Source organism: Manacus candei, unplaced genomic scaffold, assembly GCF_025592945.1.
Source record: "Manacus candei isolate 608988 ecotype Guabito, Panama unplaced genomic scaffold, ASM2559294v1 h1tg000028l, whole genome shotgun sequence".
In the NCBI taxonomy this organism is placed as follows: domain Eukaryota; kingdom Metazoa; phylum Chordata; class Aves; order Passeriformes; family Pipridae; genus Manacus; species Manacus candei.
In genome coordinates, this window is record NW_026138076.1 from 27378930 (window position 1) to 27405262 (window position 26333).

Consider the following 26333-nt stretch of genomic DNA (forward strand, 5'->3'; position numbering starts at 1 on the left):
TTGGAGAGACTTGAAAAAGGATAACTAGATTGCAGAGAAGATGCACTGATTTAACAAAAAGGACATGGCATGAATTATTTTTTTCCTCAAGGCACCTTGGCTCCTTGTAGTTTTCAGAAATATCTAAACCTGTAGCCAAACAAATGTAGACAGCTAACCTGCTTAAGCATGTTTGCAGTAGGAATCTAAGCAATCATCTGTATTTAATGTTAAAATGCAGAACATCTGCTTTGTAAAGATAAAAGTTTAGACATAAACTTAAGCAATTGTACTACTCTGTACATTCAATGTAGTTCTAATTTGAAGCTAAACAGAGGCTGGACCAACTGTAATGCTAAATAAATCAGAATATGACAACATATCTTTCTCTTCAATAAAAACTTGGTATTTGGATTATGAAAATTATTAAGATCTCCAACTGTGTATATATATGCACACCAGGGTGTTTTACATAAATATATGCATATGTGTATGTACACACACATGTATTTGTTCCAAGAGATCTAATTTTTTTCACTGCCAAAAAGGCAAAGTTCAGTCTAAAGAACTGCATTCAAACCTCTTTTTAAACACTTATTAACGAGTTCAAATATATCCTGATGAAGAACACCATCCTTGCATAAGAATTTAAAAGAAAGACCTATCATAGCATACATGACCAGAACTGCCATCAAAGTCAGTGACTATCAAAACAATACCTTTTTGTTACTTATAAACATGCAAGTTACTGTTCAGTGGATAAACAGTGCTGCATGTAAACTTCAATTTTTGACATGTCATTCTTACAACTGATTGTGCTTGCCTTTTTTTTTTTTACAGAAGTGTAGATAAACAAAAAAGCTAGCAAAAAACCCTGTAATCATACTGATCCAGCAATTTATCCCTTCAAAAAATTACAAAGAAGGATAACTTAGGGAGGACAGATTCCCCTCCTACAGTAAGGTGATTATATTTTGACAACATACTGCTCTTTTAGCTAAGTGTAAGATTTCTCCCTTTCTTTGTAAAAGGTAAGTCCAAGTCTCTAGAATTGATCAAAATTTGTTGATACATTGCAAAACCACAAATCTGTTAATGGATCACCATTACCAAAAACTAAAGAGAAAGACGCTTCTTTCGTAATTTTCAATTCTATGACATTGTTTATGCAATTATCTTCTAGAAAAAGTATTTCAGTATTGTAACTTCACTGAGACACAGAGCTAGAGATATAAAAAAACATAGCTCAGAAGTTTCCCAAGGAGTTAAATGCTGGACTACCTGTCCCACTCTCAGCCATTTAGCATGCTTAAGGCTCAAAGAAGAAAAGCATGAAATACAAGGACACAGAACAGCTGCACTAACTTAATTAGGTCTGCTCAAGACAGTCCAAACTTACACGACACAGAACATTTAAGCCACTTCAACCATTTGTTAAAATCCCATTTTAATTACTTCAAATCACCACATTAAACTAAACATGTTTTAGTCAGGTTAGCCTTATTTACACAACTCTAACAGGTGTTATACAGATCATCTAGAGGTACCAGTATGCATTTTTGACATAGCAATCCTGTTGAGACAGTAGACACAGCAAAGAAATCACTCAGAACGCATGTTCATGAAGGAATGTTGGCAGAATTACAAGACTATTTTCAAAACAATACTTCCCATCCATGCTATCCATATTAATCTAAAACGAAGAAGGGAAAGACCAGAACTGTATTTTCCCCAACAGTAGAAACCAACCTAGCCAAAACTTGCTTATTTTGAAGAAACTTACTTAACTAAGGAGCAACTAAGGAGGTATCACTGCATTAATTTCTTAGTTATGCCAGTCCATTATTAATGCATGACTAAGCATTATCTTCTCCTTAGTACCAGCAGTAGGTTTAACAGATATGGTTTTACTTGCCTTTACTACCTTGTTTTTAAAACCCCACATCACTAGCTCATTCAATAAATATATGTGGAGCAACTAAACCAGGACCAATCATATCCTTGTTTATTTTTTAAACTCAGGCCACTATATGTAATTTGATTTGGAAATTTTTTAATGATGGATGACTCCAGTTGCCTTCAGGAAAACTTTGCAACCCATCTTATTGTAAAGTTCACAGTTTAAAGTCCAATGATACAGAAAGTTGTGTAGATACACATAACATCTATCCAGTAAGATAGATGGGCTCTGAACTTTAACTTCTTATCCAAAGTCATGTACAAGTACAGCTCCTTGTACATATTCAGCATTTTCTTCTTCTCTTTGCCCTATTACATCACTCAGTTCCTATTTTCCATTAAGTCACTAGATCCTCCAATCAGTTTAAATTCAAGCATAAATACATGTATTCTCCAATACATTGCTCTTCACTCAAAAGACCCCTTCTACCATATCCTTTTTGATTCACCTAACATAACACTGCAATCCAGTTTTAAATTAGTTTCCCTTCTACTCTCATCATTAACCTGCATATTTTTGGTTTTTCAGACTGTACGAAGACCACTTGACTTTTTTGTTTTATTTCCTGAAAACAGTTTTCTAGAACTGACACACAGAAATGAATTTTAAATCAGCCTACATTAATTAAACTATAATTACCAAAATCCGACCATGTCAGTGAACATAGTAAAACCTAAGAGATGAACTCAGATGTTGCAGGCAGAATGTGAGTGACAAGGCTGGTGTCTTTTTTTCAGAAGGGAAAAGACAAAAAAGAATTGACCTTGTCTATTTGTGCAGTCTGGCAATAAAATTACAGAACAAGATACTGAACACAGGCATTCAGATTCATCAGATTCCAGAGCTTATTTCATAATTCTAATAAGATAAATTGAAGACACAATACAGTTGATTTATCTTTTGCAGCCTGAAGTTTATTACTGGTATTATATACATGTTTAACAATGATTTTGTTCCCATAAGAGTACAGTAAGATCCATGAAAAAGAGTCTATACTGAAGTTAAAAGGAAACAATTGAAACAACCAATTCAGAGACTCAAACTGATATGAATGTTATATAGATTTTGTACAATAGTTTAAAGGTAACAAATCACTTAAAGCTGCTTGAGTATCTTTACAGGCAGACCAAACAGTTTTCTGAAAAATTAAATTTAATCCTATGCAGCTTTCACACTGTATGGCATGTTATTGAATATAGAAATAGAAAATAGAAATAATATACTTCCTCACTCCTTCCTACAGATCTCAGCTCTCAATCCCCGCAGTGACATTAAAACACCACTGTGCTAATCACATAATTATAATAGCATGGCAGGAAAACTAGAAGTCAGGGATAAGTGAAACAAAAACGTGAATTATATGAACCAGCAATACTCAAATATTCGCAAACCGTTCTATACACCAAGTTCTTAAAGCTTAAGTGAGTTCCAACAGAGCTCTGAGAGCTGGAAAGCACTGGGTCAAGCTTTTTCTTAATGAAAGAACATTAGATATTTGATCCAATGATGATTGAAGCTACAGCTTTTTTTAGTTAAAGAGTTTCCATCCATCATACAGGCAGGACAAAACTTGTTGGAATTCCACGGGCATGTTTTATTATAGAATTAGAATGTAGCAGCATATTTCTGAATGAGATTTTACAGGTAGGAAAACATCTATTTAAGTTACCTTGTATGTATGCTTTATACCAAGAAGATGCATCAATTTGTGCTATATCGCATTCCCACAAGATTGGAACTAACATGCTTCCTTCTGAAATGACATTATGACAATCTATGCTGTCTGATGTTCTGCAAAACTAAAGGAGGAGTTTTTTCTTCAAAGGAGGAGCAACACTGCACTGCCTTGCAAAATTAAATACTTCTCACGCTTGAGTGCATACTAATACTGCATTTGCTGAAAAATAAATGTGCATTTTCAAGCCTGAGCAGCCTGAGGTCAGCTGGAAGTGCTAAACAGAACACGAGTCTAGAGGAAAGTGTAGTGTTGTCATTAAAGAAATCTAAGAAAAACATTGTACAACTACCTCTTTACTCAGTCTATCAAAAACATACAACCTAAGCTGCTCAAGTCTTCATCGCAAAATAGCTGTAGAAGACAAAAAAATACAGAATAAATAGTATTTTATTGTTTACATCTGAATTGTAAAACACCTAGATGAACATGTACCTGATTATAAAAATAAAAAAGCAGGAAGCCAAAATAACCTTGTTCTCCAGCTCCTAAAGAAGGTGCAATCAAAATCAGTATATTGGAATTTGAGTGCTCTAAACTCTACTGTGGTCACATACTCTTACCAAGCACTGTGATAACAATTCAAATTAAAATAGTCGTGGTTTCCTGCCCCTTTCTTCAGCAATCTCATAAAAATCAGTACTTGGCTTGTCATTTCTGTAAGTTGATAGGAAAAATGACCCCTGAAAACTCAGCAGAGAAATTTTGTGGTGCAATGCATATATTGCTTTAAGTTAAAAAAAAAATTATCTGGCAAGGAAAAAAAGAGAAAGCACGGCATTAAGCATTAGAAATAACAAACATGAATCAAGATGAATAGAAGACTAAATACCAGAATTCAAGACTACCAGATTAGTAAACAGACCTAGATGTTAATTCCAAGAAGTTTGTTTTCTTTGTTTTGTTTATAAGAAGCCCTGTTTATCACATATTCTGAGTTTAGGTCACACATGCGGGTGTTAACTTGTATAAGACAGTTCAAAAAAATAATTGAAGTGCACTTCTTCATTGATCTCAGAATAAGCACTGAGAAATAATTACAGCAACAAGTTCAACTGTGCTTGCATGGTGTAAGTTTTCTGCAATTTGACCAAATATTTGACCCACTTTTGTGGAAGTAGAAGTTTCAAAATATAGTTGACTTCAAGCCAACAAAATCATTAGCATGCGAGCAAAAACCTATTCCAAGTTTTATATATATATGTATATATATGGTCGTAGACAGAAACTACCTTAAAATTTCCCCTTTACATTTCGACTGAACAGGAGTGCAGGTTCCACTTGCTGTACATAAGTACTGCATGCACTACACTGAAGAAGCAACCATAATGTAAGGAAAAGGTAACTTTTACAGCAGTCAAGTCACAGCAGCAGCAGTTTAAAAATAGTAAATCTGTTTCTCTACTTCGAGGTGAACCCAAATTCATTACTACCTCAAGATACATTTCCTAATGTTGTCCACTTAGGCATATGTACATCTTTATAGAAATGTAGTTTTAACTTTATTTCATTAGATACTGTCCTAATTTTTACATTGTGTTACTGATAGAGCTTAGTTGAATGACAAATCTTAAGAAACCTAACCCTTCCCTCATTGCAGTGCTATTCATAAAAAAAATCCCCATACATCAGAAGCAGAAAAAATGCCCAGTAACAAGTGCAGTATTTTTAATATGAATGCATTTCCATCTCATGAAGTTTTACACTTTTTTTTTACAGCCATGCTCACTATACAGCTACCCTACAATCATAGTCAAATGGTCTCAGATCTTGTTTTCACGATATATTTTATTTTTTTTATTTCTTAAAATACACATTTATACACATTTAAATAGCATATTTATAATTAAAATTATACATGTTTTAAACAATAATTTTAGTAAATATATTTAAATGCCATTTTCCTGTCTTATGAATAAAATTCCTGGATTAAAAATCAGTACTCTCAAGGTTCAGAATCAATAATTAGAAATGCTTACACTTGATTGCATATTACAGAGTACCCAGTACTTTACACCATTTAGCATTCAGGAAAAAAAAAATCATTACTAATATACCTTGCACTGCAATGTGCAGTATGTGCTTTGTTTTTTTTTTAGTCAACTTTAACAATAATTTATCATCTCTGAAGGACTTTTTACATTAAAGTAAAAATAGAAGACAAAATTAGGCAAATTCTTATTGTATCAATATTCGGCATGTATATGTAATTTGTTTTTGAACTTATAAAGGTTCTCCCCTCTAATCAGCATTTTAGTAGGACAGAATAAAATGTTGAAGTTCTTCTAAGCATTCATTTTAAAAATAATCCTGCAGTGCAAGTCAGCATGGGACTGTTAAAACTCAGAGATTTCCTTAAAATCTAAGTCTCAGCAGATGTCAAATAAACGTGGACAATTAACTAGTCTTCGTATTTCCAAATGAAAATCAAATAAAAAGAAAAGAAACCCAACCCCAAATTCCATAAGCTGTACCATGGCGCTCTCTGCTGGATGTCTGAACGCAAGGGAAACTGAGCCATATGAATCAAGGTTAGGGGAAGGAATCAAAATTTGCCATGGTTAACATATCTTTTATACAAAAAAGATTATTACAATGTGTGATGACACTATGCTATGTCAACTTTAACAATGATCTATGAGCTTCAAAGGAGTTTTTCCATTAAACCTCCAGAAAACCTCAAGTGAAGTCTGCTATGCCCTGCACTGTAACTTCAGCATTTCTGATAATGATACTTCGGCAGACAGCGAAGAAAATTCTTACCCTGTTAAAGCTGTGCTCATGAGAATCTTCCAGCTGTCCATTGCTAGTCACAGGAATTTCTGCTGCTGAATTTTTGGGAGACTCCTGAGCCATTGCACTTTCCTACAGTATAAGAAGAAACAGGTGATTTGTCTTAAATTTCCAATGAGTAATCCCTATGAAAACAGTTGACTTTATTTCAAACTCCTATTGGAAATATTCTGATATACTCAGTCTGCATACATTTGTTTAATCACATCCCCAAATCACAGTTACACATTAGTACAGCTCAGTCAGAAGTAACTTAAAGATCTAAGAGAAAAGAGACACTAAAATTTAGCCCATTGATATTGGGGGAGCAAGACACAAATGAGGCGTGGGGCCAGACAAATGTTTTCTATGCACACTTGAGCCTTAGTTTCTGTGTCTCAAACTATAAAAAAGGTGAGCTTAGCTAAAAAAATGGTACTAGTTGTAAACAGCAATAAATACTAGAAAAGTGCAATGAGTTCATGTGTTACAAGAAAAGCTATGATTCCAAACCTTAAAATAGTTTAAGTTGCTTCTTATTTAGCCATAACATAGTGCCACCTTCTGACTAAAGTGTTGGTATGCAACTCTTATGCAGTCAACAGCAGCACACTTGGAAGTGAAATGCAGAAGCACTGAAAGAACTCAAAAGCACCAACAGAATTCAAGAATCAAAGTTACTTTCAAATGCAGTTGCATCATGAACAGTAGCAGCAGCTGTGAAACTACTGATTTCAAAAATGACCTAAGGTATAACCTAGAAGAGACATTCCCAGGAGAACCACACATCATTTACAAGCACCTGAAGAGAGAATGGCACCCTAACACTCTCCGAAAAGAAGAGAAACTGAAAATTTCATCCCTTTCAAAAAGCTACTCCTACCTCTGCAAGGCAGCTTCATTAGTCATCTAAAGTGTAAACAGTAGAAAAATCAACACACAACCAAAGCAGTGTTTGTTCAATTACTTACATAAAAGTTGTCTGAAGTCTTCAAACCAGCCCATGCGCTTGTGCAAGACTGGCAAGACAAGGTATACCGTCAACAGGTACTTGAGAATAGGTACCTTTCTTCCCTTAAAGCTCCTAAATCATCAAACCAAACTAGTTCTTTTCAGTCTAAGGGTCAGGAAGAGAACCAGCCTGAGACAAGGCTGAAGTACCAGCAGCTTCTCCAACCACACATGAAGCTTTACAGGATAACAATGTAACACAAAGATTTTACTGGTACTTACTGAGCATCACCTGCATCATTCTAATTTGGCAACGTCTTCGGTCATATCCCATTGCTAATATTTCCTCCATTTTCATGTATCAACACTTCATTTACATTAGTGAGATTGATTTCCTCAGTAAGTTTTGAGGCCTCTCAGCTTTTTTCTAACTAGGCACTGTCTGTGGGCTCCAATAAACGTGCTTCTCCAACTCCAGATAGCTTTCAAAGCTTTGCTACCATAACTTCTTCCAAAAAATGTAAATTACTGAGACTTCACCTCAGCTGGTCTTTTGAAGCAGAGGTCACAACTCGAACTTCCTTTGGTATCTATGACAAAATCTGAACATGTAATAAGCTTCTTCAATTGGCAGCATAAAAACATCCACCAAGTTCTGAATGAACACTGCCTTTTACCCATGCAGAGAAGAGAAAGAACAAGGAGAGTACCTTGGGAAACAGCCCTAAAAACAAAGGGGACCAGGAAGGATGGACACACCTCAAAAAAGAAATCTTGAAGGCGCAGGAGTAGGCCAGCCCTATGTGCTGAAAGGTGAGCCAGTGGAGAAGATCGGCCTGCCTGAACAGGGAGATTTTACAGGAAATTAGGGAAAAAAAGAGAGTCTATTGCCTTTGGAAAAAAGGGCAGGCAACTCATGTAGTGTTTAAGAATGTAGTTAGGTCATGTAGAAAGAAAATTTGAGAGGTAAAAGCACAATTTGAACTTAATCTGGCCACTTCGGTTAAGGACAACAAAAAGTGTTTTTTTAAATACATCGGTAGGAAAAGGAGGGGTAAGGAAAACCTCCATTCTTTGTTGGACATGGAGGGGAACATAGTTGCAAAGATGAGGATAAGGCTGAGGTACTGAACACGTTCTTTGCCTCAGTTTTCAACAAGACGACAGGTTGTCCTCAGGACAACTGGCTTCCTGGGCTGGTAGACAGCAACTGGGAGCTGAATAGCCCCCCTGTAATCCAGGAGGAAGAAGTTAGTGACCTGCTGAGCCACCTGGATTCTCACAAGCCTATGGGATCAGATGGGATCCATCCTAGGGTGATGAAGAACTGGCGGAAGAGCTCACCAAGCTGCTCTCTATCATTTATCATCAGTCCTGGCTCACCAGGGAGATCCCAGATGATTGGAAGGTGGCTAATGTGACACCCATCCACAAGAAGGGCCAGAAGGAAGACCTGGGCCTGTCAGCCTGGCCTTGGTGCCTGGCAAGGTTATGGAACAGATCATCGTAAGTGCGATCACACAGCACCTACAGGACAGACAGGGGATCAGACCCAGCCAGCACAGGTTTAGGAAGTGCAGGTCCTGTCTGACCAACCTGATCTCCTTTTATGATCAGGTGACCCACCTGGTGGATGAAGGGAAGGCTGGGGATATAGTCTACCTGGACTTCAGCAAAGCTTTTGACACAGTCTCCCACAGCATACTCCTGGAAAAGCTGGCAGTCCAGGTGTACTCTGTGCTGAGTTAAGAATTGGCTGGAGGGCCAGGCCCAGAGAGTGGTGGCGAACGGTGCTGCATCCAGTTGGTGGCCGGTCACTAGTGGTGTCCCCCAGGGATCAGTGTTGGACCAGTCCTGTTTAATATCTTTACTGATGATCTGGACAAGGGGATTGAGTCCACCATCAACAAGTCTGCAGATGACACCAAGTTGGGGGAGAGTGTCAATCTGCTGGAGGGTAGGAGGGCTCTGCAGAGGGACCTGAACAGGCTGGATAAATGGGCTAAATCCAGTGGTACGATGTTTAACAAGACCAAGTGCCGGGTCCTGCACTTTGGCCGCAACAACCCTCTGCAGTGCTACAGGCTGGCACAGAGTGGCTGGAGAGCGACCAGGCAGAGAGGGACCTGGGGGTTCTAATGAACAGAAAGCTGAACATGAGCCAGCAGTGTGCCCAGGTGGCCAAGAAGGCCAATGGCATCCTGGCCTGTATCAGGAACAGTGTGGCCAGCAGGACCAGGGCAGTGATTCCGCCCCTGTACACAGCACTGGTTAGGCCGCACCTGGAGTACTGTGTTTGTTCTGGGTCCTTCAGTTTAGGAAGGACACTGAGGGGCTGGAGAGTGTCCAAAGAAGGGCAACGAGGGTGGACGGGACTCGAGCACAAGTCCTATGAGAGGCTGACGGAGCTGGGGTTGCTCAGCCTGGAGAAGAGGAGGCTCAGGGAAGACTTTATCATTCTCTACAACTACCTGAATGAAGGTTGGAGCAGGGTGGGCAGTGGTCTCTTCTCCCAGGCAACCAGAAGAAGGTCAAGAGGGCACAGAGAGAGTGATCAGATATTGAAATGGGCTGCCCAGGGACTTGGTGGAGTCACCATCCCTGGAGGTATTTAAGAAGAGACTGGATGTGGCACTGAGTGCCATGGTCTAATTGACAGGGTCGTGTTGGGTCATGGGTTGGACTAGATGATCTCAGAGGTCTTTTCCAACCTGGTTGATTCTGTGGTTCTGTGACAAGCCACTCTAAGAACCCTGCATATCAATTACAAGTTGTCTAAGTACACCCAAAAAATACCACCTGAGGTGATACATTTCCCCCTTTGAGGATAAATACTCTCTATAACTAACTTAGCAGAACTGAATTGAATGCTACCCTTTCAAAAATAGTGCTTTATGAAACCTTTCCCTAAAATAAGCAGCTAAACATTTAGGCACAGCTTGTTAAAAAAAATTCTAAATACAGAGAAAAGAATTTTCAAATCATTTAAGAAAAAGTGTGCTATAAATTCAAGGAAATGGTGACTTCATAACACACTAACTTATCCCATCAATCTCTCTCATTTAAGATCCAGGAAGTATCTTCTTTCAGCACTGGCAAGGAATACCTCCTATGCCATATATTCACATTGGCCTAGCACACCAAATTCTCCACACAGCCCAGTCTTCACCCACAACTGGAGCACAGAACTTTTTTTTTAGGTCATTCTTAATACAACTGAATAAACTCAAACCTTGTAGCCTTTAAGTAAATGAAGATACTGGAGCACACCAAAAGGTCTATGCTTACTTTATAAGTACTTCTAAAACACTAATTTGTTTAATTTCATAAAATACAGAATATCTCAAGTTGGAAAGGACCTGTAAGGATCATCAAGTCCAACTCCCTACTCTTCACAGGGAATTGCCACACAACACCATCAGATCAAATGTTCTAGTTATGTATCATATTAGATTTTGATTTAGGAAATCTGCCCAACAGATCAAGCTTCTTAAGCTTGCTCTGAATCTCACATCTGTTTAAGCTGTAAGACTGCTAGGAACCACACTTCTACTTGACACGGTCAAGTGTGGTATTGTTCAAATGCTTGGCCTGTCACAGCCACCTGCACAATACGGAAACATTGGCATAGGCTAACACAGATACTTTTGGTCTTCTTTCTGCAAATTATCAGAGAACACAGTGCAAAGGGGAACTCCTGTACTGTCAGGGAATACGTTTTGTTTGGCAGGGATCACAAACAAAAATGCACCTCTAAATTTAACTAAAGGCAAAACAAATACTTGGCTTCGGTGCTTTTCATCAAGAGTCTCAAATCACCTTGCAAATATTGACATTGATATATTTTTATACATTTATTCAAAGATATACACACTCAGGCATACGCACGTCTCTAGCAAATACATATATTAAAAAATCAAATTCATCAGCTTCTCTGGACAACTTTTGAAATCACTACAACCTAGAAGCAATTCACCTATTTTTTTGGGCATTCCTACTTGAGTCAAACTATGTATGTAGTTCAGAAAAAGCAAAAAATTACTTGCTAACTTCAGTTTCACACTATGTTTGAACTGTAATATAATTTTCCTTTGCTGAAAGGAGGACATTTCACCACTCTACTTTTCCAGTCCCTACTGTGAGCCACACAGTGTCCCACCTCTGAACCACTCACCTGACTGCAGTCACCACACACAACTCACTAACCTGGCAATGGACCTTTTCACCAGGTTAATTTTCCAGTGTCAGCGAGTTGAATCGGTTTGCAGTGAGGTAAGACAAGTACCAAAGACATGAAATGAGCAGCTGAAAAGGGGAAGTGGGATAAGCTGCTAATTTGACTCAGACATAACAAGAAACCATTGCCTGCATTTTAGTCAACAGTTTAAGCTAACACTGTTGTCAAAAAAAGTCCTTGCCCTTTTCCCCAACTCTTCTTCCTATCAGCTTTCACCATTCCTTCACCTCTTCCCTGAGCCAGAGCTATGTATTTGTGCAGCAAACAAGATTCCAGAAACACTGCAGGTTAAAAGAAGGTGACCTGTGCTCAAAAAGAGGATGGATAATTTTTCCACTCATATCAGTTCCCCAAAACAGTTCATCACATGGGTCCTACACTTGCACCTATGAAACTGAGGGGGTAATAATGCAATAAGAATATATTGAGAATGAAGGACTGCTCTTGGCCACAGCATCAGCTTACCTTAGCAGTGCAATACCTCAAAATACTTACTCAACTGTAGGCTACTACCAAAAACAAGCAGTCATTTCTCTTTACCTCTGCATGTGTGTTCCTGTAACCTCACACAATCATGGTGAGCTTATTGATCTGAGAGAAAACTAAAGCATCAAACCACAACAGTACTTCTGTTGAAACAGTGAGTATGATTGCTGAATCAAGTGCCCCTTTGGCAAGTGTAACCCACAGCTGGCTTAAACTAAGCATACAAAGAAACTGAATCCTCAGAAGAAAAATTATCATATGTAGAAACAGCCTGAAGTAAATCTTAATAAGTTCCTAAATTTGTATTGATGTATTAAGCATGAATGACACAAGCATTACAGAAAAACATGACGCTTCAGATGGACTTTTTATTTAGAAAAAAATAGAATCATCCTTCAGTAACAATCAGTATTTTCTTTGCACATATCTGTTTACAAATATCAGATTTGGAGATATGCTAAATAGCTGTGGAATCACTATACTGTTTTTCTAAAAGTTTAAAAACAATTAACTGGCATTGAAACTCTAATAGTGATAAAATCAGCATTAGCTTTTTCATTTTTACTCTAGAACAGTCACAAAAATGTTTATTTTTCTGAAACAGCCTCCCAAACACATTCTGATCAGCTAAATAATACTAGGAACCTTAGGAATTTGTTCATAATTTCAAAATGTCACAGACTTCTTCATAAAGAAGGAGCAAGCTGTCTCTGCTCCCAAGAAAAAAAAAGATTCACTACTTCAGCAGTAGATAGAATACCTTGTTGTAGTGAGATTACACAGATTGTTGCCTTTCAGATACCAATCCTTTTCCCTGCAGTACTTACACATTTCAGAATCCATGCCTAAATCTATTCAACTTACAAAACAAATACTACAGCACAGCAACAGACTACTGGCTGAAGCAATCCTTCACTATGAATTAATCAGAATGTTCTTAATAGTGTCTCAAAACCAACCCACCCACTCAAGGTGCTGTGTGTGAGCTTGTAGCCCCATACTAATACTGCTGTGCTACGTAGAATTTTTGGTAGTCTGAAACTGTTGTTAGGATTGGTTGATTTTACACTAATATAACTATCACCCAATCACCTCAGAGCCAGACTGGACCTCTTCTGCAGCAGGGTGAGACTCATCAAGTGTTGTGGATTCGCTGCTGTGTTCTGACATACCTGAAAACCAAATAGGTTTGGCATGCATTAATTGATGTGAAAGGAGCTGGGCGCTGAACCTCACAGAAACTGAGGCAGGCTTTCAGAAAACACTTCTTTTACAGGTTCTGCTAAACCAAAGTGAAACCTCCTCCCTTTGATGCCTTCAGCTCTCCACAAATCTAACAGAGACTAGGAATACAATCTTCTATAAGTTTCCACTGCCAAAGCAACCTTCCCCCACAGACAACTAAGCTTGCAACATAAAACCTAGGAAGTCAAACAAGGTTCTTCAGCTGATGTATACTGTCACCTGCAACAATACACTGACTACCATTGCAAAGATCACTACTTTGTTTACACAAAACTTATCCAAATATTGCAAGTTTATATTGATGCTAAGCCACTGAAACCTAAGCTGCTCAGTCTGTTAAGCCTACTAGAAACAGAATCCCTTTCATTTTAGTCTCAAAAAGATCTCAGCTACAAAGGCAAAGAAAGGCAATGACACTGAGCACATGCACAAGAAATCAGCTCAGTGAGTGTAGTGATCATGGAAGATGAATTACACACCTAATATAGCTTAAATAAGAAAAGTATCTAAATTCAATTTCAAATAGCTGGTACTTACAGGTGACACCACAACTCACCTAGCTGTTTGAGAGGAGCAGACAACCCATCATTAAAAATTAAACAGTCTGTCAGTATTGAGTATAATCACGCATGACTTCAGTTCATTAAGTACTGCACCATTTTATACATGTTCAGACAAATACCAGATTAAGAAAAATTATAAAGAGATCACTATTTGTATTTATATTGTATTTCAAATGCCTAAGCTATAAAAAATTCTAATTAAAGCAAATAATTAATAAGGTAAGCAGCTCACATGACCAAAGCCTGAGAAACTGAATCACCTAAATCATCCAGATCATATTACATTGAATAACCTTTACTTTGAAAAATCAAACGTAAAATAAGACACTTTCTCCAGAAAAACAATTCATTCAGAGATATCACTGAATGAAGTTGGATTTTTCTACTATCAATACAAAATTCCTTCACATATTTTTCTTAATTTTTCAAATTTCTTTTGTATATGAAAGACCATATGGCAGAGGTCCTGTTTTCCCACAGTCCTGTCCAAACTATGCTTGTGGTTGAAAACAACCTCTGTGCTTAACAGCTTATTTCTGAGTAGCTAAAAAAAGTCCATTATGGATTAGAAGAATACGTGAGATTTCCACACTCTGCTGGTTAAACAAGAAGCTAAATCCATGTTGTAGTGCAGTCTTTCTTAAGGCAATCTGTTCCTCAGTTTTACCACGTTTGTGTTCCTAGAGTTATATTTTTATATCATATACAAACTTACATACCACAGTAACGCTGTTTAAAACTATTAAGTGCTATAAGCAGTAAAAATAATTTTGATAGACTTAAGAACTTTTAATAACCTAATCTAGAGGCATGAACCATCTCACAAACCCATGGAGAAGATACTGCATAAAGACAATTCATTTTTTAAAATCCAAATTAATTCACTATTTGTGTTAATTCACCAATTTTGTTGTACAATATTCTTTTCCTGCAAGTAGTGCCAACACTTGCCAGCTCTATGATCCAGCTCTGCACGACCACACTGACCACCTTTAAAACATGAGAAGAGGAAAAAATGTAGATTAAAGGTGGCTTTCATAAAAAGTTTAATTGCACATTCTAATTTAACTACAGAATTTCCTGATGACTGCTTGCACAGCAAAAAAATAGGGAAATAAACACTGAATGCTGTATGCAAGGATGAAAACTTTCTACATCTTCACCAAGATTCAGAAGTGAAGACATTTATGTGAAATTGCAGCAATGATGGCATCTACATACATTTATCATTTATATTTAAGGTTCCATTACAGAAATGCCTACAGACTTTTGCATCTCCATAGTTCTTGCAGGTGCCAAAGTGCTGTTCTTTATCAGAGGTTGCTGACCCTCTGGACAGCATGAATTCTGCATTATCTAGTTGTTGGGGTTTTTTTCCCACTAAAGCAGCCCCAACTTTGGAACATGTTAGGTGACTGACTGGTGTACTAGAACATTTACTACTATTAGTTGCAATTACAACAACTCAGAGATGTTCTACTTGGGAAAAATATGCTTGATCCATATCCTGACATGAATTTAAGCCTGAAACCCTGTCTGCATCACTCCCGCCCTTCTGGATCTTCATTTTCCCCCCACTAGACCAGTTCTGCAAATCCACACAAATACTGCACCAGAGTAGAAGAGAGGACATAGACTAAAATCAAGCCCCCCATGGTGAAGCTACCTTAATGCATATTAGATTACAGGTTCAGTCATTTTAAGTTTTGCTCACCGTAAATAAAACCATACAATTTCTAATTCCTAGGGATTTATATATCACTTCTTCATCTGGCAAAGTAAAAAGCATAGCAAAGCAAAAACTTATAAACAACATAATAAGCTTACTCTAGGATAAAGACTTCAGAGACATTTAACCAATTACAATTAGTGGTTAGAAGAGTACACTTATGAACCTTTAATAAAAAAGGCAAATTCATATTTGCTTATTCATGTAAATATGAATTAAATGTCATCAACAATAAATTAGTTTTGAATAAGGAGTTTATTCTTCACATAGTTACATCACTTAGGTAAATGACTTCTGGTTTCAGAAATGAGAACCATGGGATTCTCAAGAACCAAATCTCCTTTTCTAAGCAGGATGCACTGGCTCCTTTGCTTGTTTTTTTTAATTAATTGCCAATAAGGCAAAAGCAAGATAGCTTCTGTCCAAATTAAGTTACTACACACTTTTATTGCTGTCTTACTACTCCAAGGCATAGATAAGCAATACAAGTTTTTGTAACACTGTAGAAAATCCACTAGTGGAAAAATAATGATTTTACACATATTTTCTTAATTTTGATTTCTAACTAAGAATACTTTCACTAATTCTTGTCAAGATAAAGATCAACTGCTTTTTTAAAAAGACTGTAAAGAACTGCATTAAACAGTTTCTGCTGCAATCACACCATAGTTTCTTCTTAATGCTCTTGAATTCCCTGGCTGCTCCACTTACAAGATCTAATTATGACTGAGAGTTAGAAGACATGATGGAGATAAAGACAGGACAACAAGGCTGCTACTAACTTCCACAACCCCATGATGGGTCAACCTGCCCCTGAATGCCTTAATGCTCTGCTCGTCTCCAGATTAGGTAAGCCACGGGCTCCCATTATGATTTCAACTTCTACCAAAACAGAAAGAAACAGTGAATCAAGATACTGCCTCAGCTTCCTAATGCTTCTAATCTGTTCTTCTGTGTTACTTAATCTTTACATTTTAACTGTGTGTGTGTACACACATATACACATAAACATATACATGATTCAGACATTTTTGGTGCTGCACTGATCAAGTAATGTCCTTTTCCAGCCCTGCAAAAGAACCCTTCTGTTATCTTTTCTAGAGAGTCAACACTTACAGCCACCGACTGCAAAGCGATAACTCCTTGCTACTGGTGCCCCCAAGCATAAGAAAGCACACATTAGACACTGAAACTACATTCTGAACTGGACGTTCAGGATGATCCCCCTTAGAGCTCTTCATACGAGATGAAAGGCTACGAGGTGGTGCCAGTTAAAAATGGCATATTAGAGATTTACTATAAGAAACACTGGAAAAACTGCGTCTAGTTTGTAAACAAACACCACACACAACACCTGCTTGTCACACAACACCACAGCGTTCCCATGCTTGAAGAGCAGCAAGCAAAAGACAAATTGGCACACTTAAAACAGTAATTGCCAGGGTGTGGAGTAAGACTCGGGGGCACGAAATTCACACAGCTTCCCTCTCTCTCTCGCGAACCAAGCTCAGGCTCTGCCCTCCCTGTCCGGGCGCCCAGCGCCCCCCGGAGCAGGGCCGTACGAGATGGGCAGACCCCTGCCCGCCCGTCCCCCCCCTCCCGGGGAGCCCCGCGGGATGACACGTCGGACGGGCCGGAGCGGGAGGCGCGGCCCGGCCCTCCCCGCCCGCCCCGAACGCGGGGCCCAGCGGCTGCCCCGGCCCGGCCCTCACCTGCGGCGGCGCCGCGGCGGCCCCGGGGGCGTCGTGCTGCGGGGGACGGCAGGGCGGGACGGAGACAGGGAGAGGGGGCAAGAAGCAGCCGGGCAGGACGGCGCCGGCGGCCCCTCTCCGGCTTTATTTTCTTCCTTCTCCGGTGGCAGCAGGAGCCGGAAGCGCCGTGCCGGAAAGGGGAGGAGGGCGGCGGCCGCTCTGGGCTGCCGTGTCTATGGTCGCGGCCATGGCAACCGGGGGCAGCGCAGCCGGGGAGGCGGCTCCAGGCTCGCCAAGTGCCGTGCCCCTGGGATCCGAGCGCCGTCCGGGAAAGCCAGCCGGCAGAGCAGGAGGGCGCGTGCCCGCGTGTGGATGTGGATGAGCGGACCTCGGTGCCATGGCAGAGGCGCTGCCCGAACACATAGTGAGGAGGAAAAGAAGCATATCTATCGAGGAGAAAATCGACATCATAAGCGCCGTGGAGAGTGGCAAGAAAAAGGCGGACATTGCAGCCAAGTATGGCATAAAGAAGAACTCCCTGTCTTCGATTATGAAGAATAAGGAAAAAGTTTTGGAAGCCTTTGAAACTTTGCGGTTTGATCCCAAAAGGAAAAGGCTGAGGACGGCTTTTTATGCCGACCTGGAGGAGGCACTGATGAAGTGGTACAGGATCGCGCAGTGCCTGAAGGTGCCGGTGAACGGTCCCATGCTGCGCCTCAAGGCGAATGATTTTGCCCAGAAGCTCGGACACAGTGATTTTAGGTGCAGCAATGGCTGGCTCGATCGTTTCAAGTCGAGATATGGTTTAGTTTTCAGAGCTCAGCCTGTAGAAGCAGCTGCAACTACAACAGCAGATGCTCCAACCCTTTGGTACCAGAACGTGCTTCCTTATTATTTAAATGATTATCAGCCAAAAAATGTGTTTCATATACAGGAGACTGGATTGTTGTATCAGATGTTACCACATAACACATTTGCATTTAAAGGGGAAACTTGTTCTGTAGGTAAACTAAGCAAAGAGAGAATAACTGTAGTGGTGGGGACAAATATGGATGGCTCCGAGAAACTTCCACTGCTTGTTATAGGAAAAAACAAAAGTCCACGGTCTTTCAAAGATGTGAAGTCGCTTCCTGTGGATTATGAAGCAAATGACAGGGCATGGATGACTCCAGAAGTGTTTGAACAGTGGATGCATAAACTCGACGGCAGATTTCAAGCACAGCAGCGCCGAGTGGTTATTCTTGCTGATTCTCTCCCAGCTCACACAGAGGTAAAGAACCTGAAGTCTGTCAAATTAGTTTTCTTTCCTTCAGACTCCTCTTCATGTATAGCTGTGAAACAAGGGGTTATCAGAAGTCTGAAGGTTAAATACAGGCACTGTCTTATCAAGAGATTTGTTGATTGTGTAGAAGGTAATAAAGAGTTTATGCTGACCCTTCTTGATGCAATTGAGATGTTGTACCTGTGCTGGAGGGAAGTAACACCACAGACTATTGTAAAAAGTTATAATGGAGAGGAATTCAAATTAGAAACTGAGACAAGTGGTAACAACAAAGAGATTGAAAGTGATCTTGATTTGATTGCTCACGCACAAGCAGCTGGAGTGGAATTTCCAGAAGGCTTATCTTGGGAGGAATATGCAGCTCTAGATGATGACTTGCTAACTTATGAAGTGCACATAAATAATGGAATGATGTGTGCCAAAGAAAGTGTGTCAGATAAAGCTGGGACATTTTTCGGTGATGAAGATGAAGATGAGGATGAGAATGAAGGTGATCCATTTCAGGGAGCTGAACAGGTTTTACCATCAAAAAATGAGGCTTTGAGTGCTTTAGATACCCTTCGGAAGTTTCTCAGAAGTCAAGACACGGATGATTGTCTTTATGATTCCCTAGTTGACTTGGAGAATTTTATTCAACATGTAGCAAGTAAATAAATATTTTAGCAAAGTGGGAAAGCATGTAATTAGAAAAAAATGAGATTATGTAAGTAAACAAAGGCAGTTTAATAACAAGGAGTGCTGAAATGTTCTCTGGTGTGTTTTGCTCAGGTGACTAGATGTACATAACAAAAGAAATTTGAAATGATGGAAAAGGGCTGAAACCGAAATTTTACACAAAATTAGGAACAGATGACACAAATTTGGAGTGAGCCAAATCCTGAAACTGATAACTGTAGTAAGTATAGTGGAGGAAAAAGAAGTTTGGTGCACTCAGGATAAACTCATGACCGCTTGGAATTCTTTCTTCAGGAAGAGATTAGCACTTCTATGCATTAATAATTCCACTGGTGTCTTTGGTTTTTTGACGGTGCAGTAGTAAATATTTATCAGCTCGGTGCTTTTGATACATAAACAAGAAATTGGATAACACGGAAAATACATGCCTAAATTCTGAGAAGTAAGGATTTTTTAAAAAACATTTTTGTCCTTAGTCAAGAATTCTGGTCATCATTTATTCTTGCAGCAAGTGATGAAGAGTGGAAAGTTACCACAGCTTTGGATGTATTGTTTTGTTTTGTTTTCTTAAAACTGTTCACATGTGGATACACACGAATGGCATAATCATTTATCCAAGAGTCAAAAGACAAACAAAGCTTTACTTGGGCTGTGAAGAGGTCAAAAAGGAAGGTCATTCTCTCCCTTTCAGCCTTTTCGGTACATGGATTTGATGTAAGTCTTCCTCTGCAACTCCATGTATTTCTACAGTAAATACAGAAAAAAAGAATCAGTTTTTGCAGCATCTGCACTAAAACCCTCACTGAACTCGTTTTATTTACAATACTTGAAGACTTTGCTGTAGGATTCAATGCACTAATGTGGTTTGTCATTTTAAGTCCCATTAACAAGAGTGCTGTTTGCACAAGTGCAGTATGAAGTTGAGTAAATTATTGTACATTTACATGTCTTTGAGTATGTGTTTCAGGCAATGTAATCATAGCAGAGCCAAAAAACAGAGTCTATATGAAATGCCCTGCTTGTGGCTTTTTTCAAAACCTGTTTTAAATCTTTTCTGTATCTATCAGTTAAATTTTTTTTCAGAACTTAGATATAATTGTTCTAATTTAGAGGAAGAATAAAATATTTTATGGAAGCCCTTTAGGAAGGCTGTGCAATAACGATCATATTATGGTGCCTATAATTAAACCATGGAAAAAAATCTCATGCTTATTTGATTCTTCACTTTTCAATAAATAGTTTGGCTAAAGCTTTGTTTACCCTTTTTTCTGGTGTAGGACATTTTATCAGTTTGTGAAAGCATTTGAGAAAATTGTTGGAAGACTGTGAAAATACCAGGGTGGTTTGGTGAGAAAATGCATATGGCTAAACTGTATGAATGTTTTACTAGAACCCCTACCAAAAAAACCCACGCAAACTTCTGGGGTTTTTTTGTGAAATATCTGATGTGAATTCCTTCCAAAGGATATTCTGATTAAATAGGAAATTTCTGTTGAAATCCCAATAAGTAAAGTCCTCCATGGAGATTTATAGATTCTGTGAAAGATCCCTCTGAATTAGCTCTTTTAACTATTTATTATTTTATTCTTTTCAAATACAAATGCAAAGTCTTTTAAATTAGAAAGCTGTGTGACATTTTGCTTACTTAAATACTTCAGAACAAACTTGTGAATGTACTTTCTATTTTGTCTAAGCTTATTTGAGACCTGCAGATAATTTTCCTATAGTAATCCTTTGATTTAAAATATGTTTCTTTGCAACAGCTTCTCCAGCTAAAAGCAAGTTTAGGAAAAAGTTTCTATTATCCATACAGTAAGTATGTATATTTATTACGATGTGACTCCCTGTGGCCCTTATTGGCCCAAGTCCCAGATAAAGAGACCCTCTGTTTCCTTCTGAGAGAGTGAAGACTGTGAAAATGTTGGATCTGAATGAGAAAGACTTGTGTATATAAGCAGCAAATCTTGGTTAACCAAGAGTTCAACCTACAGGAAGTGTAATCTTCACAAGAAGCAGCTTAGGAAATCAGGAGATGGGAAATAATGTTGTTAGCTGGTAATGAAGGAAGTAAATTACTGAGTGCTGTCATACTCATGACACGTAAACAACAGGAAGGATTTACTGTTTGACCTGGACTTTGAAAGTGAGTTGTGGAACTTGCTTTAAAAAACATACAACCCATCAAAATCCTGTATCTTTAGAGAATATACGACTTTTTCCTAGCCTCCTAGTTCATTCTGAGAAACTAAGTTAAAATGCACTCACTGAAACTGATTTTGTAGGTCACACACTTTATATAGCTTTCAAAATTATTTAGGAGCCCAAATATTTTTCTTCACTTGGATTTTGGTCACACTGATAGAGAACGTGAAAACCATTCTGAAGCTTGTTGCTGTTTTGGGTGTCTGTCACAGGGAAATGCGGACTCAGATCTGAAATGCTAACGGCAAAAAAGGAAGCGGTGTGCTATGTAAATGTTAATCAATTTAGCTATGTAAATGTTAATCAATTTAGTGTACACAGTTTGAGCTAGAGATTTCTTTGCGTTGTCTGGGTAAACCACCAGGACACTGGCTTTTTGTGTCTGTAGTGGTTTCGTTTGGAGTTAGAGGAAGAATATTGCTCTAGACTACACCATATTTTAAAAGAAGAACCTTTTCTACAAAAGGCAGGTTACTAAGGCTGTCATTTGCTATAATAATTCAGGTATTAGTGTGGACAACTGCATGCTTTTTTCTGTAGCTTTTTTGCTTATGCCATGGTTAGACTGTGATTATGCTCTTCAGCGTCAAGTCAGTGAGGTTGCTTTCAGTAACCCAAAGTGAATTCTAGAAGTATGAACTGAACATAGGAAGTTTTAAAAACATAACTGACTTCTAGACAAGGCCAAAATAGAAAAAATATTTGGAAGGTATGTTTGATGTAATCAAAAGCATCCTCAGATTCATTCTTGAGACAAATAATATGTAAAATTAAGTATATTCTTCAAAAATACATCTTTATTTGCAAATTTTAATAAATATTACACTGTGATTTTTTTGTGTTTGCTGTTCTGAATACCTTTCAGATCTATAAAACTACATCTTCTTTTTAAACTGTTACTGAAAGGAAGGTTGCCCACCTCTAATGGTAAAAGGAAATTATTTAACAAGTTTTTACACTTTAGCAGACACGTAGCTACAATCCATGTGAATTGTCAGCCTGCACACTGGTCATCCATTGGCTGTATCATTGTGGGGGTGAGCTCCAGAGCTGGTTTGCATCCTCTGCTTCTGCACTTGTGCTGCTTTGTGTGCCTGTGTAAGGCTTAGTTATAATCACTGGGGCAGTGACTCACCTGTCTGAGAAAGTTGTGGTCTGATGGGATGGTGCAACCTCACCCCAAATGCCAAATGAAATAACCCATAATCTGTTCTTTGAAAACGGTGAGACCTGGGATTGCTGAGGAGGGCAGCAAGTGGTCTCAGCTCTCCTGGCCTCTGCTCAGTAGTGAAGCTCAAAGAGCTCTACTCTCTGGAGCTGTTCTTACAAAACACTCGCTAATCAAGAATCACTTCAACGTGTGTTAACTAGGTGCTGGATTTCTCATCTGAAGTCATCCACTTCTCTTGAGAGATGTAGTGTGGGGCTGCCACTGTATCGTCCATAGAAGGAGACAACCTACTGAAAGCACTGCTTCTGGCAACATTGGTGCCTCAAACTTCTAACCTGTATAAATGATGCAAGATGATATTTTGCTATTCAGAATTCTATTTTTTTCCCCTTCCGCCCTTTTTTATCCATTGCCTTCTATCATTTGATATTCATTTATATCCTGCTAATTCTAGTGTTAATGTTAGGATTGTTGGCCCAACCTTCTGGCAAGCTGCTTTCCTCCTTACTCTCCCTATTTCTAATATTATCTTTGCAGGTGGTATTTTTGAATCATCTCATGTGACAGCCAGTATCACCCTCTTGGTACACATCCTCGTGATCTCAGGCCCTAATTTCTCCATTGCTGTATTTAGTGGCCTTCCCGAATCCTTGCTTCATTTAGCTAAGAACATTGAGTATGTCCTTACTTTTTTTTGTCTCTTCCTTTTGTAGAGGAGGATGAGCAGTGCTTTTTCTTGCAGTCTCCCAGGATGTCTGAGAGAACTAGTAACAAAACACGCATCTTTCTCTCCTTTCAGATGTCTCCATTTTTTCTTTCTGTCAGTGGTCACTTCTGACCTGTTTGTTTGTTTGAGATTCTCAATTTGACATTTAGTATCTTTGTTTAAAACTTTCCTTTTTCTCTTTCATCTCTTACCCCTATCAGCCCATACAACATCCTTGCCACAGTTCACTTTTACATTTACATTTCTAAATATCATACCCTTACCCTTAGCTCTTTAGATCTTTCTTCCTTTCTCTTTTACTGGCCCCAACTAATATTTAAACTACATTTCAAAATCCCTTTTCCTCCTTTCCATGATTTGGTGTCCACTTCTCTTCTCCAAAAACAAATATTTAACTCTTTCTGGAGACACCCCAGTTTTTTACTTTCCATTTGATTTAGCATGTCTTCATGTTACCCTTACATCAAAGATTATGTAATGATTAAAAGTATGGGGTTTTCCCCTAATTTTACCTCTTTGCATTTTACTTTTTCTCTTATTCTTTATTCTTGGTCATTTCAAGTCTTTACTTTGTTTGAACCTTACTTTTACACTCCTGATCACCAGCATGAATTTTATTCATTTTTTTAAGCTTGTAAAAAAACAAACCCACAAACAAAACCTGCACAAAGATGGAGTTTGGGGCTGTTTGTTTACATAGCTGTGTTACAGTGTTGCATAAAATAAGTCAGACTGAAAGCCAGCTCAGATATTAGCTAATTTCTATCAAGGTCTTTTATTTGAACTTACATTTTCTGTTGTTTATTTCAACGCTTTTCTATTTTAATAGTTGTTTGTGAGACTCGAGATGTTTGTGCCCTGTTTAGCTTTGTAGGCTGCCCATATGGCCTGAGATCATGGAGAAAGGCAGGTAGATCACAAAAAGGGAGAAGTTAAAAAGCAAAGTCTATTGAAATTCCCCTGCAGGAACTCTGGGAGAACTTGTAAGTCAGGTTAAGCAGAACTTATTATTCAAAATCAATATCCAGAGTCCTTTGTAAATCCATATTCATACACATATTAGCCTCAGAAATTGTTACAAGAGGTAACACCACAGGTTCTCTGAATTTCAGATGGCAAGAAATGGCCACCCATAATTCAGCTCCACTTCAACATTAATTGACACAAGTTTTTTGGTTTTTTTTTCTCCTAGAGCAAAATGAGACATGATCTATGTAAACTGTCACTGCACTGCTCAGGGCTCACCAATGTTCAGTAAGCAAACAGACATTTGCCTAGAGACAAGGCAAGGCTGAAACAGCATTTCTATGTAAGAAATGTTGAGTCTAGAAGTTGCAGTAGGAGTCAGATGAGCTTAAAAATTGGCATGGCTTTTCAGAAATTAATTGAGAGACACTTTGTAGTACAGATTTGGGATATGAATTAGAAATACTTTTTGTGTGCTGTTCCCAACAACTTTTGAACTATTTTTGAAAAGCCAGCTGGACGGATATAAATTTTACTGCTCTGAGAAAAAAATTACTATCAGCATTACACATACATTCAACATATGGCACAAACAAACATAACAATTCAAATTCTAGTAGAGACAGTTCCCTGTGAGAGCTGAGGGTGACCAGACTTCAGTGCATTATATGTTGAGCGTTTGCAGAGAAGTAGGAGCAGATGTGGCATATACCGTAGACATGCAACAGCAAGATAGAAATGCAAGTACAGGCAGACAGAGCTACAGGCTCTTGGCTCTGTTTGTTGAATGGCTACGAAGAACCATCCAATGCCTCATCAGAAGGGCTTTCCCTATATGTCCCATTACTAACATAATTTTTTCAAAAAGCAACAGAAATTCTCTTATGAACCAAAAGAGACTTAAGATTTGATAATTTCCTGCTGAGTTGGCAATATTGTGCTTCATACTCTTGTAGCATGTACACGTTGGCAGCAGAAACCCATACTACAAAAGGCAAAGCTGAAGTAAATGTGTAATAAAACTAGTAGTTTTTTGTGTCCCATTCTCACCTGGTCTTCACTCATCCCATGTAGAGTTAGGTGCCCTAAATCATACAAGATCTTAAAAGATTTGTCAAAATCTAATTTGTTGCCAGCAACTTGCTCACTACAGCTAACAAGAAAGCATTTGGCAAACTTAACGCTTGGATGGTTAGTAATCATTTTGCAATTTCATAGTTAAATACCTTTAAAAATAACTCAATAATTCCCTAATGATATCCACACCATTATCTGTACCCAGCCATAATGCACATGTGCAACTCCAACATGAATTCCTTGTGAAATGCCTGCATTCTCAGCGATGATCTGTTGAGGACTAATACTGGGATGGCAGATAGCATCCTGGACAATGAGATTATATGAAATTTACATTAATGTAAGCTTCCTAAGGGATTATTTAGAATCGGGATTAGGGAGCCTTATGAACTTAAAACTTCCTTTGGATTTCTTCATCCTCTCACTTCATCTCACAGTGGGGAGAACCCAGTTGCTTGCACTAGTGTAGCCTCACAAAAGTGATAATTTTGAACAGTGTTCTTTGCAGGGAGCTCCGCTAGTGTTCACCAGCATATTGGTCTGCAACAATTAGGAAGAAATCTTGCAGTGTGTGGAAAACAGCCCTCACTCTCCAGCCAGCAGGAGGTTTAACTGCTGCTCTGCCTCCCAAGTGGGCTGAGCCAGTGTCTTACTAGGATGCTGACTCCTCAGGCAAGGCACATATTTGTGAGATTACATCTTCCAAAAGCAGTAATGCAGGTACTGGTTTGCTTTTAATCATTCATCCTGCACTCTTCTTCCTGTCTGCCATTCCATCTCCTCAGAGATTAAAAATTCTTTGTCAGCCTCCTGCCTGATCTGATTGGTCCCCCAGTTCAGAAACCTGGGATAGCTCTGTGCCATCCACCCGTCTGACTTACAGGC

The 26333-nt window shown here is 38.7% G+C and overlaps 2 protein-coding genes across 5 annotated transcripts in view; one reads left to right on the top strand and one right to left on the bottom strand.

Moving 5' to 3' along the window:
* ARFIP1 (ADP ribosylation factor interacting protein 1) overlaps positions 1-17511 on the bottom strand; it is a 43483-nt gene extending 25972 nt beyond the window's left edge. For 2 of the 4 annotated variants that reach the window (XM_051790563.1, XM_051790561.1), the window contains exon 1: positions 6438-6539. In XM_051790563.1, coding sequence (XP_051646523.1) covers positions 6438-6530 — 93 coding nt within the window. In that variant the 5' untranslated portion in view covers positions 6531-6539. Of the gene's footprint in view, positions 1-6437; positions 6540-13212; positions 13293-17369 lie in introns of those variants that run through there. The other 2 variants (XM_051790562.1, XM_051790564.1) reach the window with 2 other exon arrangements.
* Positions 17512-17596: 85 nt separating this feature from the next.
* On the top strand, positions 17597-22459 carry TIGD4 (tigger transposable element derived 4). The gene has a single exon (XM_051790559.1). It carries the CDS (start codon positions 17746-17748, stop codon positions 19282-19284), a length of 1539 nt encoding a protein of 512 aa, XP_051646519.1. The 5' UTR covers positions 17597-17745; the 3' UTR covers positions 19285-22459.
* Positions 22460-26333: the final 3874 nt, after the last annotated feature.

What these genes read in the sequence shown, in the direction of transcription:
- TIGD4 (XM_051790559.1), top strand. Translation starts at nt 17,746, where the DNA reads ATGGCAGAGGCGCTGCCCGAACACATAGTGAGGAGGAAAAGAAGCATA.